The 17,509-nt window shown below is 41.3% G+C and overlaps 1 protein-coding gene across 4 annotated transcripts in view; it reads right to left on the bottom strand.

Moving 5' to 3' along the window:
- Positions 1-1,041: 1,041 nt before the first annotated feature.
- The window catches only part of usp45 (ubiquitin specific peptidase 45), a 38,777-nt gene continuing 22,309 nt past the window's right edge, over positions 1,042-17,509 (bottom strand). For 2 of the 4 annotated variants that reach the window (XM_053432028.1, XM_053432029.1), the window contains exons 9-18: positions 11,925-12,012; positions 9,596-9,677; positions 9,034-9,125; positions 8,412-8,468; positions 8,177-8,323; positions 6,233-6,899; positions 5,573-5,670; positions 5,292-5,378; positions 4,946-5,090; positions 1,042-3,999 (exon numbers count right to left, since the gene is read on the bottom strand). In XM_053432028.1, coding sequence (XP_053288003.1) covers positions 3,869-3,999; positions 4,946-5,090; positions 5,292-5,378; positions 5,573-5,670; positions 6,233-6,899; positions 8,177-8,323; positions 8,412-8,468; positions 9,034-9,125; positions 9,596-9,677; positions 11,925-12,012 — 1,594 coding nt within the window. In that variant the 3' untranslated portion in view covers positions 1,042-3,868. The remainder of the gene's footprint in view (positions 4,000-4,945; positions 5,091-5,291; positions 5,379-5,572; positions 5,671-6,232; positions 6,900-8,176; positions 8,324-8,411; positions 8,469-9,033; positions 9,126-9,595; positions 9,678-11,924; positions 12,013-17,509) is intronic. The other 2 variants (XM_053432030.1, XM_053432031.1) reach the window with 1 other exon arrangement.

Genomic DNA, 17,509 nt, shown 5'->3' with positions numbered 1-17,509 from the left:
CTCTATAATGTTCGAAGGCCTCAACCTTAAGTACCTTGAGGAAATGTATGTCATGATTTGGCGCTATTCACATAGAAGGGAATTGAAATTGAATTGAATTATGAATTATTATTAAATTATGAAAGCCTAGAGTTAGGTGGGGCGTCTGATGTGCAGTTGCTCTGCAGCCCATACTTGATGTCACCGTTTTCCAATACATGTCTGAAATATATTTAACAAGGCTCTTGTGCAGGTGTCGGTCAGCACTCAATCATATGCAGTGTTAGTGCTAGATGAGTGTGAAGAGCAAAGCCTGAGGCACATGCATTGTAAGGGTGTTTCTGCATGCGTTTACCATGTTGTGTTAATGTAAGCGTGTAGTGGGGTGGTGTCAGGATAGGTGAGACTGACAGTGACAGTGGTGGTGAGAGCAGGAGATTTGAACCCCCACTGCTGGTGGTGGAGCATCCGAGCACCACCTTATTAGTTTCTTACAACAGTCTCACATGGGGGGGGGGGGTTCATTAAGTGAGATTAATCAAATCAAATGCTTCAACATCATGTCCTAGAGCCAACCCCCCCCCCTCCCCTCCAAAACATACACACGCACGCCCCAGAGCCACACTTTAAAAATAGACAAATACATTTCAGAAAAGATTTGATCTCTTTGTTGGTGGCGGTGGTGACAACCTGCTTTAATGCTCCAGCAGCATGACCGTGGTGTCACAGCGTGTGGGAACAAGAGGACATGTAAGGCGATGGTCTTGGACGTTGCCCTTTTCTTGATTCGACACCCACCTCCCCTTCACCAGCTCGCTACATGTTCTGAAGCAGTGCTGCTATGCACCCGTCACGGCCGATCACCGGCCGAGAAGGTCTGAATATGGCACCCTGGGATCTGCAGTGACAGCCTCGAGCTATGGTGGACAACGTTTCGCTTTGAGTAAAAAAACAACAGGACAACATCAATTCCAAAGCAAAAGAAAAAGTATATTATGATCTCTTGTCTGCGAGCAATGTTGCACAGTCAGGCTAAATAAAAAGAGAGAGGCAAGTCAAATATTCAGTTCATAAATTAGATTTATTTTGATACAGTATGTAGTTATAGTCATTCAAAAATGTTTATTATTTCAATGCTGAAATTAAACGTCTTTCTGACAACAAACATCCGTCTTGAGGAAAAACCCTGAAGCACCAGCATTTTCTAGCTTCTAGTATGTACAATTACATAGTCATTATTATTATTTTTGCTAACAGTAATTTATACTGTACATAAATATTCCACAGGTTCCTCTTTGCATTTGACTCTGCATGTTTTTCTTCTCACCATGCACAGGTTTCTTAAACCTTAGCATAGGCACTGAGTTTGTCCTAATTTCAAAATGAAAAAAAAAACGAAAAACTCTAGACTGTGATGCATATGTTTAACCCTTTCCCTTTACACTGTTTTGGCAAAGTCCAACAATCCCCCCAAAAAATGTTTCATCCAAAATATTTTCATAGAAAAGGACGAACAGTTCATGAGACAGACATTTCAAGAATAGGCAATACATTCATGAGAACATTAACCCATGCACATGACATCAGAGGTGATTTTGTAGTACGGCTTGAAGCCTTTTATATATATATATTTGTTTTTGCTCAACCTTATTGATAATATTAGAGAATAAAGAGTCAGTGTTGCAGTGTTGACTCTTTGTCGGGCTTCTTAATGGTTTTGTGTGTGTGCCCACAGAGTTACAGTAGAGCTGAAATACAATGGAAGGCAAACAAGGTGCTTTGTTGGGCTGATGAGCATCGGGTGTGTGTGTCGGTGCAGCAACACTAAACAATCAGAGATACTGATTGAAAGAACAACAGCTAATGAAACTCTGGCTGAAGTAAACACCTCGCATGTTTGGTTTGGATTTTCTGCTCTGACATGCAGCCGCAAAAACTCGTCTTTGGCAAATGTTACTGCCTGATAGTCTTACATTCATACATTCTGATGAAAAATTAAACAATCCATTTAAAGTAGGCTGTAAAATAACTGTTGTGCTACTCTTTAAAAAGGAGCTGTGTGCAGCTATTTCAGGATGTAAGTAAACTACCGTGAGATGTGATTAACTTGTGTCCAGTTTGTTTATTATCTAACGACTTATCAATTTTACGTTCAGATTTTGCAATGAATGCTCAGATATTTTGTTGCTTGCACTAAGATTGACCTTCAGCTCTTCTCCTTGCACTAACGCTACCTATGTGATGGGTCAAACATCTGCTCTCGGATATTTCCTCTGCTCTCTGGTTTTGTCTTCTGTTCTTGGATTTTTTCATGCAACAAGTCTGTCAAATTTCCCCAACCAACTGAGCACCAGGTGTAATAATGACAAATTAAATTGTAGTGCATGAACTTGTGAATGTATGGGACTCTCGAAGACGTAAAGCTGACACACCCACAATGAGGGTGGGAAAATTAAATAAGCCAGCTGTCCAAGAGCTGAGGAGAAATCCGAGAGCAGACGTTTCATGCGTGAACAGGAGCAGCGTGAGCACAAGGAGGAAAGCTGAAGCTGGAGCTCGGGAGATCTGTCCAAGCAACAAAATATATGAGTGCAAGCACAGTTTGAGCACAAGCAAAGCAAATACCAGCACAAACAGTGGCTATTTGAGTGTGAGCGGAGGGTTTTGAGTGAGAGCATTACAAAATCTAAACTCGAAATCAAAGTCCGGCTCTCAAACTTAAAGACCACACCGTTAAATAGAGACAGGCTGAAAGAAACCCAGATACTAAACCCATTTCCACCAAACTTGGTGGACGGATGGGACCTGGTCCTGAAAAGAAACAATAAAATGTCTGTGCGGATGCAGAGTAAGGGCGATTAAGGTTTTCAGACCACTTCCCTTTGTCTTTATAATTTCTACTATAAGAAATTGATTATCATGTGTAGGATTGTTCAGCCTTGGCAGGTACGGACTCTCCTAGTTAGCAGTGGAGTTTCTTATAAGTATGATTATAAACTCTGTCATGACTGATATTACTACTTGTCCTTGTGTCTTTACTGTAAAGGAACAGAACCTGTCTGAATTCATTGTTCTGCCGTTTCTTACCAACCATTATTAAAATATACAATCAGGCCTACTTGTCACCAAGTCATAGCTAGTGCCTTGTTTTATGAAATTTTTTGTGTAGAGCTCTGACACAGGAGCCAATCTTTATTACACCGGTCCTGAGTTTTAATATTAATAATACCAAGTATGCCAATTAACCTGGCAGTCATATACTGATTAGAAAATGCTACACACAGCACCTTAAAACTACATTCTCCTGTCTCTCCCTCACCCACACACGTGTATGTGCATACACACGCACATTATACACACACACACACACACTATATTGACATCAACTAGTCAGTGCTGAAGACAGTTTAGCATGCAATAACTGCTTATTTCCTGCTGGGTACTGTAGCAAACTCCTTCATGCAGTTTCTATCTCAGGCACATGATTGGGGCCGAGAGATGATAAAGACGGACAAAGACGATAATGCTAGCTCAGGTTAAATAATCTTTTTTTTCTCTTACCCAACCTTCTTATAAAAAGGGTAGAATTTTTCAACAACTGAAATCAGGACTATGTAAAAGGAGAAAAGAATAATGTCAACATCTGTTGCTACTCTTTTATATATCTAAGATATTTCAAAGTGCCCATTTCAGATTTAGATTTAGTTTGGATATGGTACAATGGCCATTTTTCTTCTGTAAGAAAAGTGAGTGTACTGTGAAACCTTTCCCTTTTCGTTCCTCCACCCACTCACACGATCAGTAAGAGGAGTTGTAAAGGCTTTATCAAAAAACAAAAACAAAAATATAAAGTAAAATATTTTTATGGAAACTGCTCTTGTTGGTCACATTACAGCATTTCCTCATAAAAGAGCAAGTATGCCTGAGAGTTGAGTACCCTTGACTCTGGTACTGTTTGAACCGTGGTATCACTGACGTACACCCACTGGCCCTGGGAGCTGCCGCTGGCCTCCCTCGCACCTGAAAAATAAACACAGTGTCAATATCAGGGGGCAAATGGCTGAAGTTGGGATGTCACGAAAAAATATTGGAAAACAAACAAAACAAAAAAATATCAAGTAGTATATTGTTTGTCACTCATCATCTGGTGGTTGGTTTCATCATGGTTATACAATCCTGTTCACAGAACAGAAGCGTGCAAAGCACAGCAAATCAACAGAAACTTTAAACCAAACCTCACCAGTGTTCTGTTGATGTGTGAGTGTGTGTATATGGATTAGGTGAGCTGGCAGAGAGCCTGGAATCAGCCAAAGAACTATGTGCTGTCACTAGGCTGGGAGTTTTGAGAGCTTCTTGCTGGGCTTCAACTATAAAATAGATATTTTCACTGTGACATATTGTGCCAAAACATAAGAAACGTGGACATATTATAAAGAGCAATACGAGTTACACTGAAGTTCTTTGTACACATTTTTGCATCGCCAATTAAGGTAAATGAGACCTGAGTACTTTGGGTCAGATGCTACTGTGGATGTAAATTTCCCACCCTTGCTCATTTACAGACCTGATAATTCTGCATTTTATTGGCTTCAACAATGTTGAACTGAGGTGAAGGTTTTATTAAACTTAGTCAGCCTGTCAAGAATTATTATAGCATGTCTGAACTTTCTGTCATCACCAAACTAGGGTTTCAGTTATAATGTGTCAGGTCTGACAGTAGCAACTGCATCCTGGATTTTTCCCAACTACCCTCCAGCTTCATTCTGTAAATCTGGACACTCTGAAGAGAAAAAGAAAAACAACATGGATCTATAGAACACGAAACCCTGAATTCATTGTGCCCTTTGACGTCTTCAAGCTTATACGAAGGGAGGCCTCTGGCTGCTCTCATCAACTTTAAACAAACGTGCGGATGCAGAAAACAAATACAAGTTCTTAAAAGAGTTGAGGAGAGCTGAACCCTGACCTGACAGGTTCCTGAGGTGCTGATCTGTTTTCCTCTGGGTAGAGCGCACTTTTACATATGCAGTGTAGTGCCCCCCCCTCATCGAGCCACTATGTTCCACGATCCCATACAGAGTGTAGAGGACACGCTCACCAGCCGCCAGGTTCTAACAGAAATGTAAAAAAAGGAAGAGAAAAAAAGAGCTCAAAAACAGCACCAACAGGACATTTACTATGAACTGGAATGGCAGAAAGCTTTAGCATGTTAAAGGTGAAAAATATCTTAACTGGATGTGAGAGTATACAAATAAAAGATCCATTCACTTTCAAACAGAATGTTTTTGACTTTTTTATTTGTTGCTTAATACCTTGCAGGATGCTGAACAGAACGGAGCCAGATCCAAGACAAGAGGGAAGTCAACATGACGATTGACCTTTCGTAGGTTCATCCCTGCCTTGAAAAACAAACACAGAACAGTGCACACTTCGGCTTTAAGACCAAAGCACAAGCCTCTATATCATTGTTAAGGATAAGTAAACAAAACAAAACAAAATAAACCATGGATAACTGCATCAAATACTTTTAACAGCATTTGAGTATATGAATGCTAAAATTGGCCAGTGATGAAAAGGCTGTGTGGCTACTAACCTGGTGGAAACGTTTAAGATGCAATGTGATGACTGGAGGCAGCGAGGATATCAGCATTTGCTTCCTGGCACTGGTGTAAATCTTCTCCAACTTCTTATCTATGCAAACAAGAAAAAACACACGTGAATGACGGGTTAAACCTTTAAAACATCAATTCTGTATTGTCCAAACAATCAAAGTGATGAATCTTTATTTTAAAGAACAAATAATAATCACAAAGAATAATATGTAATAATCAGTGCATTGTAAAATAACTAATAATGGTATAACATGAAACAACAGTCATTTTCAGGTATACGACACTGACCCTGTTTGTATCTGATATTAACATCCATCCTGAGTGTTCAGATCACAAGTGCTTAGTGCCAAGTGGCCAAATTTCTTTCACTGTGTGAACGCAATTTCAACCTGTCTGTTGAATTGTTTTTAGCCACTGCCACTGTATCAAAACAAATTATCAATACTTTCCTTAAATTGGTAAAATCTTTCTTCATAGCTGCTCATATTTATGCAATCATCCATTCAGTCCCTCCTGACTCAGCTCTCTCTTTCTCTGACCACTTCTCTCAGGACGAGTGTCAATACCAGGCCTAAACAGGACCACTGACTGTTTGTTCATCCCCATAGTTCTGCACCCTGGTTCTGGGTGTTCGGTCTTACCAGCTGAGCTACTCTTCCGCAGCTGTTTCTGTCTGCGTTCAGTGCAGCTCTCACAAAGCAGCTTGTTGTTGCCCATCAGCAGCTCTACAGAGGTGAACTGGTGGAGGCAGGACTGGATGGAGCACTCCTTGGAGCTAGGGGTGTAACTGTGGGACAGCGACTGGAAGGCCCCCTGGTGGTGCTGGTGATGGTGGAGGTTATCTCGGGGCTGTGCCTCTCCCTGCTCCTCTGAAGAACATTTCATGGTGGAAGGTGAGTAGTCCCCAGAGCCGAAGCCCATGTTGACTTTCGACACTGCAGTAACTAGCTGCTCCACAGTGCCACCCTGCCTCGTGGAGTACGATGATACGGGGGAGGAGGCAGAGACAGGTGTAGGGGATGGAGTGAGGGTGGAGGTGGACGATGGGGTGGACCCGTGCCCGTGGCTGAAGGAGAAGGTGTGTGGGGCCCACTCACTCTCTGAGGCCTCACTGTCAGCGTCATTACTACTGTCCTGAGCAGCTGAGTCTCTTTCACTGCTGTCTGATAGGCTGCCGACAGTGGCCATCTTGCAAACTGTGACACTTTGGGCTGATCCACCAGAGACCCCCTCCTCCTCTGGTCGCTCCGCACCACAGCCTGCTCCTTTCTCCTCCACAGAGCTCGATGCCCTTCTGGTCTGCTGCTTCTGAGGAAAGGAGAACATGCACATTAGCCCTTTTCAGTGATAGCAGACTCTGACAGATTTACTTGTTGGCCTCATATTTAAGAAAGATACTGATTTATTTTCCAAAGAAAGTTGTTTTGGTCACCTACTGACACAAGACTTTCGTACACAATTTTTGACACAGTTCAAATGTGTGGGAAAACCCCCCACACTGCAAGTAGAGCCATGCAAAGGATTCATGTTTAAAGTATTTTAATAAAAGAAGAGGAAGTGATGTTTTCAATACTATGTCTTACAAAAATCCATTTCAAATCACAACAAATTTACAGTCTACTGTGAGCGCCACTAAGGACGGTTAGAAAACTGAAAAATTAAGAATCTGCTCTCTAAATATAAAGCTGGTTTCAGACAGGCACTGAAGTCTGGACATTGTCTTGAAACTTTCTGGAGACATGCAAATGTCCAAGAAGTCAGTTGTTCCTGACATTTCCCAAACTTTTCCCGCCCTTTGCAAAATTTGGGAGTGAGCGCATGTGAGAACGCAGTTGGAAAATGTCTGCAAAATTCCCCACCAGCGAGGGGCCGTGTTAATGACATCTCTAACAGGTGACGGATGCAAAACTTAAATATATAGAATAACATTTTTTAATGACACATGGTTTCAGAAGCGGAATGTAAATGCTATTTCCGGCCTCCTGCAAGTTTTACTCAGACGCCTCCCCTTGCCTGATTATTTCAGACATTTTCATGTTGTTGTGGATGCATCTGATCTGGAGAATCTCCTTCTTTCTTCTTAATATGTGAAAGGCAAACAACAGATAAATGTGCAGACCCAATTTTCCTGACATTGTCTTGAGTTCATGTCTGAAAACAGCTTCTCACAAAGATAGAAAAAGACAGTTTGGTAAAACAAACAAATCTCCTTTTTGTAATTATTTGATGTTGCTCAGTCTGAGGTGTCATATGTCAAATATATGTGCAGTTTAAATCCATGTGGAAACTGGAAATAACCATGGATGTGAAATACTTCAGAGTTAAAATATCACATTAGATAAATATTTACAAATAAGATGGGGTACTAACTTGCCACTACCAACACCATGGTTTATTTGACAACATGTTTTTATTATGACAAATAAAATGTCACTTTAAAGCTTTGTATTAAGTGAGATGCGAATATATATGAACAACAGATCTAACAGGCAAACCAACAAGATGGGAAGCCTGACTGTGAATAGAAAAGATAAAACCATTTTCATGAAAAAAGGGTGCACAGCAACCAGTGCACCAGTACATACTATACACACTCTGACCTGTCCACTAAGCTTCCTGGTGTTTCGGTTGGCAGAGTGAGCTGCAGAAAGAAGCTGGTCAGCGTGAGCCGAGTGGGCGTCCTGCTCTTTGCTGCCCTTACCCAGCCTGCCAGGATTGGATGGTTTTGACATCTGAACACAACAAAAACGCATTATCTGTGAAAACACCACACAAAACCAATTCTACTGTTTATTCTTGAAAGCAGTTTTGACAGCTCACCCTCTCCTCGATGATGGGTAAGGAGATGTCTATGAAAGCCTCCTTCACTGTGGAGATCTGGAAAAAGATTGCATTTTAAGTCAGTGTATGCAGATATTATCTTTCTTAAAAGTCAGAAATTATAGGCAGCAAAACGTCTGCTGCATATTTTCAACAGGTCTAAGAAGAAATGTGGGAAGCAGCTGTTTCTCTGCTTTTTCCGCTCCAGCTCCACACCTGGTACCCTCTACCTTCAAGGATATTCTAGTTTGCATAGTGCTTTGTTAACAACCCACAGCTCAGACATTTCTTTGTAAACGCCTGCTGCAAACAGTTGGTGTTTGAGCTGGTCCTTGAAGTGCTTTTTTTTTTTTCTTCTGTTGATTTCTGCTCAGTTCTCTCTGACAAATTTGTTGTTGTTTTTTTTCTGGTCTGTGTCAATGTGAGAAATAGAAACTTAATGTAAGTTATATTAAAATATGCACAAATTTCAGACTTTAAGGAGAATGCCAGTGCATCTACACACACACACACAGATATTTACGTGAAAACTGCACAGAAAAAATGTACCTATCGACCCTGCTCCATAGACAACAATACTGACTATTCAGATTTTTGTTATAGTTCCCCCATACATACTTACATGCTCACACTCTTCACACATAATTGTGTTGGTCAGCTCGCCTACAAAGATGCGGTCAACAAAGTTCATCTTCACACCTTCCTTCCCGTATGCTGGTGGAAAAGAAAGACAGTATAGATTAATCATAAATGTGAACAGTGCTTGACTACTAATATGTAACAAATTTTACTTGTTGTTCTCTGATCATCAAACACCGTAATTTAACAGATAATGTGACCATTCTTTCCACGAAATGCTGTGAATCTGTGGCATTTACCAAGTCAAGAAAAATCACAAGGATTGACAAAATAAATTTAATTCTTAGGTATGTGAAAAGCAAACACAGGCCAAAAGTCAAAGTTCATCAGGCATTAAGCATGGTTATACAAGGATTTTCCTTGATTATTAATTTTTTTAATTTTCATGTACAAGTCAAAAGATCATCTAACAGACTGTATTCTTCTCCTCTCCTCCATTAAAACCTATCCTCTGCCCGATCAATCTCTGAGCTGTATTTCCATTCATTGCCACAAGGTGGTACTGTTGATCTTGGTTGTCAGTTGAGTGCAGAATGCCTGTGAACCTTTGACTTGGCGTTTGGTCTCCTCGTCTGCTGTCTTCTCTGTGGGATTGTTGAAGGCCTTCAGAATGCCTGCCCTCACCCGCTGGACAAAGAAAACACACACAAAAAAATGCACAGGGTTTAAGTGACATTCATTAATGCAAAAAATTATTATATAAATTGAAGGAAATTTCACTCTGCAGGTTTTACCGCATCTCTCTAGAATTCTCTCTATTACATCCATTACTGACATATCACAGTATGGCCGATATCTGAGACTGACAGGTTTACCTATAATAAGCATCATTTGTGTAAAATAATTATTGTGCTTGTCTAAAGACATTAACATGTAAATCTAATAATTAACTGTGCATGTTTGTGTGTGTGTAGAAGTTCTTGACAGGGCCTACTTATTGAAGGTGACATGGTCAGTGAGTGTGTTGGTGAGGGAGCTGTGAAGACGCACAGCCACAGTAAATCACCAATCAATAGATAATTGGCCATGGTCTATGTCTGCGGTCGAAACCAGTCAGCCCCATTGTCCCGGGACCCACGCACTGGACTGGCTATTTAGGTCAAAAAGCCCTGTTAATCCCAGCCCGGCCAGTCTGCACCCCACTCAGTCAGCACAGCCAAAACCAGGCGGAGGCTCTCGCACTAATTAATTACCAGTAACCCCCACGCTGCCCCTTTTCTCCCCCTTCCCCAAAGTAGCACTGTGCACTGCCCCATACAGGATGGGCTGTGGGGCTGGGGGGAGGGTGGAGAGGGTTGCTGGTATAAGGGTGCAGGGGTGGAAACTAAAATTAAGACGGGTGAAGAAGGACAGTCCATGCCCTGAGAGAGTAAGACCTAACGTCTCAGCTAATTGGTGATAATTGACTGGGGCCATATTAGCATATTTAGATCTCTGATACTAATGGCCAATCAACACAAACACTTAGGGCATCTAAAAGGTTGTTACCACCCAGTCTCTCTCTCTGGCACTCACATACACTCACACTAATACACACAGGCCAGAGTGAGTATATTCATTTTTCTGCATTTGTCTTACTTCATGATTCTATTCATTATCATAGTCTTTTTTTTCAAGCTTGCAAGTTGATGATGAATTGATGCAGGCTTGAAAACAACATGGTTCTGTCAGGTTTGCTTAATGCTTGAGTGGGAACTTTTTTTAATAAAAATTAAGAAAAATAATCACTGTATCTAAAATGTGACTGTATCTCTGAATGTGCTTGGTTGTATAAATTAATTTCTGAGTGAATGAATAGGGAAGGCCGTACCCCCCTCCCTCTTCACCTTCTTGATTGGATTGGGAGACAGGCTGATGAGTATGTGCGCGTGTGTTTTTGTGTGTGTGCAGGAGGGGGCTGTGGGTGACCCTCAAGCACAATGGGACAGCCCTGGAGCTCATTCAGCAGCTGTGGGTTTCCCAAGATCACACAATGATGCCGGTCGTGCCACTTGCAAGTCCTATAAGTGGCACAACTGTCAGCGTTCACAAGTTTGAATGGAAGCGGCGAGCCCAGCCTGCAGCCCCTCCTGGGCCTGCGGCTGACCACTAAACACACCCGCTAACTTCTCCTCCTTGGTTCACGTAGCCACTGGTGGGGCCACAGGGGCCAGCTCTGCTGTGGGGTCTCCTAATTGCCCTGTGAAGGGTCGGATTGGGGGGTGGTTGCTCTCTGTGCTTGCCAAAAAACATGGCACCATAAGGTTGAAACACAAAAACTGGCAAGCCTGTCAAAAAAGAGCCACTGGGCTGTGTGAGTGAACACAGCCACCCACAAACACGCAGTCGCACATCTTACATTATGATATTAAATGGCTTTTAATGTTTAATGAACAATACTAACTTGACTGATCTTCAAAAACATATAAATTGTCAAAATTGATGGTTGATGAGACTATAAATTTCAGTGGTAAGAATCACAGCTGAGATTACTGGATTTGAAAAAAGATTATACAGAAAAATAGATATACAGTCTTTATATGCTTGATAAAGCTGCCTATTCATTATTGTTGCTTGTTCATTAAGTCCATAATAAACATGATGCTTTCCCATGGCTAAAAAATTTAAGCAAGTTCAGTTCTAAAACCCTGGACTGCCTCATGTTTATAGTGACCTGACTTTGCATGTACAGCACACACAGTATCCTCTTTAAAAATGTACGTGCAAAGAAACTTAAAATACCATGAAAATCAGAGAACCAAAAAGGATCTCTCTGTCACAAAGAATGATAGATTAGCAGACACCTCAAAGATTTTTAAAAGGTGTCAAAAGATCCCAGCAAGTTTTAGATCAGACATGCAGTATGTGTAAATTGTGCACTGGATGTATGCTCACTTTAGTTTCCTCTACTCGTATGGAGTCCAGTAAGTAATGCAGAAGCTCCTGGCTGTCTTGTTGCTGGTAGCCCTTGAACCGTGGAGCTCTAAAACAACAAAATAAAAACAGATGAAAGTCAAGAACTACAGAGATGCAGCAATTCTTGAAATGAAAGGGAGAAGAATCAGACCATGTAAACTCTCTGTGCAGGGAGGAGACATAAATGTGCAATAATATACTCGTGCTATCATTCTCCATGCCGAGCACGTAAGTATATTGTTGGGATTTTACAAAAAGAGCAAAATTCAAGAAACATTATTATTATGAATAGCCTTTGTTCCAGGCTGACAATATAAGGGTTAAATACAAAGACAAACCACAGCCTGGAATAATCAATAGTTAAATCACAGCTCTACCATGCTCCTTATCAGCATTTATTTCTATGATCACTTGCTGAGCAATTTGTCAGGGCTGGATCTCCATCCTGGACATGAATGCTAGGGTGGTTAGAGGGGAGGCTCTCCTTGGGTCCGTCCCCTGGCTGTCCACGCTAAGGCAGATGTGAGGACAGATGCCAGGGCCAGATGGGCAGCCAAGGCTAGAGCCACCGCAACCTGTTGGGCCAAGCCAGCCACATAACCACAGGACAGGTTGGTCCGACAGGCACAGTACACAGCAAAGGACCACGTTGGTGGTTACAGGAGCCATCAGTCAAATGTTGATGATGTTGGGAGGGGAGGGGGGTTAACTCCATCTAAAGGCTCTATGGAGGTAATTTACCGGTACTTCAAGACTAGTGGTCTTCAGGGTCCAGAATGAATGGATCGTCAGTCATTTTGGCAAGGAAAAGACTATCCTCTCTGGTTTGATAGGAGAGTTGTTTAAGGGAATTCTGATGACAAATTCTTTGACATAGCAGAAGACTGGTAGCAATGAATCGAGATTTTTGTTGTTGTCCATGATGTCTTTTCTGAACAATTAATATTGGTGGATAAACAAAAAGTAGCTGACTTTTACTGTAAATGTATTTCTCCACGTCCCTGTTTGTTTGTTAATTAGCAGGTAGCGCAATAATTACTGAACAGATTACAACAAACTTGGAGGGATGAGCTACTGGTCAGGTAAGAACCCATTACATTTTGGTGTGGAGCCACATCAGGGGTGGATCCAGGAATTTCTTTATCCATTTCTTTAACATCGATAGATGTTAACATTTTAAATTACATAACACAATGTATATGCATAGCTTAAATTAGGGCCAACAATTGTATGAAGAGAAATATTTGAAATCAATATCGATAATTATCAGGATAAATATCAAGTTATTATTTCTTTTCAAGCATCAAGTAAGATTTTAGCTCCTTCTGCCTGACGGTTGTGCACTCTGATTTATGAGAGGAGAATGATAAATAATCATGTACACCAAAAACAATTTGGAGATTTGAGGTGGATCAATTATGCGTTATCCCTCCTCACTGTGCTTAAAAAAACACCTAAGCAATATATTGACATATAGTGAACCTTTGTTATATTTCTATTTGTGAAAGTTATATATTGATTATCATTGGAAATATTTTATTGTCCAACCTTTGGATAAATATATGAGTTGTCTTTTTATATGGCAGTTTGGATCCAGTGTTTTTTAGCCAAATAATTTCATTCTTAAGCCTATTTATAAAATATAATTCATATAAAATGAATCCAGTCTTTAAGACAAGCTGACTTGTGGCCCAAGAACGGACATCCGAGGCTCGGGGAGAGATAGCCAACCACCTGCCCTCAACACAGGTTAACCAGGAGGTTTGGAGGAGCCCAATGCCCCCCCTCCCTTACATGCTGACATGATCTCTGTCTCTTATGCCCTGTTCGTGCAGACACATGGAGAGGGTTAGATGGAGGGATGGGGAGCACATATGCCATTTATTCGCCGGCTCTAAAAATTAACAGCATGTGAAGGAATGTCTCCCTCTTGTTCCGCTGACTAGTCGTCTATATCCCAAGAGAGAGACACTCACACACACAGAGACTTAAAAAGGAAACAGAGATAAAATGAGTGAAACAGGGAAAAAAAGGAAAAAATGACACAGAATGAATGAAAAATCTTGGTTGGGATCAGTGGGAATGAGGAGGTCTGGAAGCTCATCCCCGTGGAGAGAAGCAGAAGGGCCCTGTAGCGCTGCTCGCAATCTGGCCAATGCAAACAGCTGCGGTGTTAACACAATTAATAGCCGGATGAGTTAGTACCAGACACAAGACCACACAAGCCCCTCCTCAAAAACACACACGGATGAACAAAACATTGTACCCGCAGTCCCGCACAACAGTTCACAAAATAAATTCATCCAACATTTACTCACTTACAGCCATGAACTATAAAAATGTGACTCAAACAATATGTTCATAAAAATATTTTTGGGGTAAATAGTGGCATGTGCTGGGCATATATGACTTAGTCTAAATACCAATATGTAAATAGAAAATATTGCATGCAAATTAGATTCTTCTTTTAACAAAATAAAAATATAACAACACTGTTAACTGCTGTTATATTTTCTTTTACATAAAGTTTACCAACAATTAAAAACATTACAATTGTGAAGAGTGTGAGTGAGTTGGTGATGACAGTCAGCAGAAAAAACATCAAACATCAGATATATCTAAATGTTTGAATTTGAGTCATGACAATGGTAACCAATGACGACATCAGTAACCAGTGTCCTCATGTGTGTCTCACCCAAGGGAGACATGCCAGGAAATAAATAAAATATGATGAATAGCAAAAGGTGTAACAATAGGGATGTCATGACACCAAAAATGACAGCACACATGCACACACATAAGTTTCGGCAACCTGTTGCTGAATCCAGACTTCCATCCATCCATTATTTATACTGCTTATCCTTTTGAGCGCTGAAGCGGGGCGTGATCCAATTCCAATCTCCAGCAATCACAACATCTGACGGAAGTTAAATGAAGTTCTATCATATTTTCAGAATTTTGGAATTGACCTAGTACTTTAAAATGTTTTGATTTGTTTTCACGGGTTTTATTTTTCCTCATCAGCAGACAGGCCCAACCTCTGTGTGTGCATGTTATCTGTATTCATGTGGGTGCATATACAGTGCCTTGCATAAGTATTCACCCCCTTTGGACTTTTCTACATTTTGTCATGGTATAACCACAGATTAAAATTTATTTCATCGTGAGTTTATGTAATGGACCAACACAAAATAGTGCATCATTTGGAAGTGGGGGGAAATATTACATGGATTTCACAATTATTTACAAATAAAAATCTGAAAAGTGTTGAGTGCATATGTATTCACCCCCTTTACTGTGAAACCCCTAACAAAGATCTGGTGCGACCAATTGCATTCACAAGTCACATTTGCAAGTCACATAATTAGTAAATAGGGTCCACCTGTCTGCAATTTAATCTCAGTATAAATACACCTGTTCTGTGACGGACTCAGAGTTTGTTGGAGATCATTACTGAACAAACAGCATCATGAACACCAAGGAGCTCACCAAACAGGTCAGGGATAAAGCTGTGGAGAAATATGAAGCAGGGTTAGGTTATAAAAAAATATCCAGAGCTTTGAACATCTCTCTGAGCACCATAAATTCCATCATAAGAAAATGGAAAGAATATGGCACAACCGCAAACCTACCAAGAGGAGGCCGTCCACCCAAACTGAAGAGTCGGACAAGGAGAAAATTAATCAGAGAAGCAACCAGGAGGCCAATGGTTACTCTGGAGGAGTTGCAGAGATCCACAGCTGAGGTGGGAGAATCTGTCCACAGGACAACTATTAGTCGTCTACTCCACAAATCTGGCCTTTATGGAAGAGTGGCAAGAAGAAAGCCATTGTTGAAAGGGATCCATAAAAAATCCCGTTTGGAGTTTGCCAGAAGCCATGTGGGAGACACAGCAAACATGTGGAAGAAGGTGCTCTGGTCAGATGAGACCAAAATTGAACTTTTTGGCCTCAATGCAAAACGCTATGTGTGGCGAAAACCCAACACTGCCCATCACCCTGAGCACACCATCCCAACAGTGAAACATGGTGGTGGTAGCATCATGCTGTGGGGATGCTTCTCTTCAGCAGGTACAGGGAAACTGGTCAGAATAGAGGGAAAGATGGATGGAGCCAAATACAGGGAAATCCTTGAAGAAAATCTGATGCAGTCTGCAAAAGACTTGAGACTGGGGCGGAGGTTCATCTTCCAGCAGGACAATGACCCTAAACATACAGCCAGAGCTACAAAGGAATGGTTTGGATTAAAGAATGTTAATGTCTTAAAATGGCCCAGTCAAAGCCCAGACCTCAATCCAATAGAGAATCTATGGCAAGACTTGAAGATTGCGGTTCACAGACGGTCTCCATCCAATCTGACTGAGCTTCATCTTTTTTGCCAAGAAGAATGGACAAACCTTTCCATCTCTAGATGTGCAAAGCTGGTAGAGACATACCCCAAAAGACTTGCAGCTGTAATTGCAGCGAAAGGGGGTTCTACCAAGTATTGACACAGGGGGGTGAATACTTATGCACCCAACAGATGTCAACTTTTTTGTTCTCATTATTGTTTGTGTCACAATAAAATTTATTTTGCACCTCCAAAGTACTATGCATGTTTTGTTGATCAAACGGGAAAAAGTTTATTTAAGTCTATTTGAATTCCAGTTAGTAACAGTACATAATGGGAAAAAGTCCAAGGGGGGTGAATACTTATGCAAGGCACTGTATGTGTGTGCGTGTTCGTTGCAAGCCAGAAAACGAGATGGAATCCATTGTTGCAATTTCTATCATGGATGTGTGGCTTTTTTCATAAAGGCCTATAATCAAAATTGAAAAGATGTGGGTATATTATACAGAGCACCTGGGTGGAGAGGAGAGCCAGCATACTTTTCATTTGTTTTAATATACAAGTCCAGTGTCTGTCCTAATAAGTAATCAGTTCTTGAGAGAGTATGTACTGTGGACAAATGCTTCTGAGTGGTCTTTTTGTCCAATGTATACATTTTACATGCATGGAGAGCACAAATAATTAATTGACCTAATATAGACAACCTGTACAAGATTATGAACCCTGCCTTCCTGTTCCTATAGGTGGAAAATTATTTTACCCTGTAATTAAATGATATTTCCCCCCAGATGAGCTTAGACTGCAGACCGGGACCCTCCCTGGCACCAGATAGAGAGTGTGGTGCTGACCATCCAACCCACATAGCTTGGCACGAGTGTGAGCACAGACCAGACCACTTCCGCAGGCCAGAGGAGCAGAGGAGGCAGGCTGTTGGGTACTCAGCTGGTTGAGGTCAAACACATGTGTACACACACATGGGGAAACACACATACACTTGCACAAAACTGGGCTCGATCAGGCTCCAGTGTTGCACATAAACACTCAGACTGACCCTGATCTGAGCCAAAAAAGCTTTCATTAACCTGCCTGTCAGCACAAACACACTGGATTACACAGTAAAAGAGAAATGGAAAAGCGCTGTCACTTTCCTCGGGTCAAGGGCAGACCCAACCCTCTTGGAGCGACAAGAGCTAGCGGAGACAAGTGAAGATGACAGGCTACATTTACAGAGTGCG

This window comes from Pleuronectes platessa, chromosome 10, assembly GCF_947347685.1.
Source record: "Pleuronectes platessa chromosome 10, fPlePla1.1, whole genome shotgun sequence".
Lineage (NCBI taxonomy): Eukaryota > Metazoa > Chordata > Actinopteri > Pleuronectiformes > Pleuronectidae > Pleuronectes > Pleuronectes platessa.
This window is presented reverse-complemented; position numbering and strand designations above follow the sequence as displayed.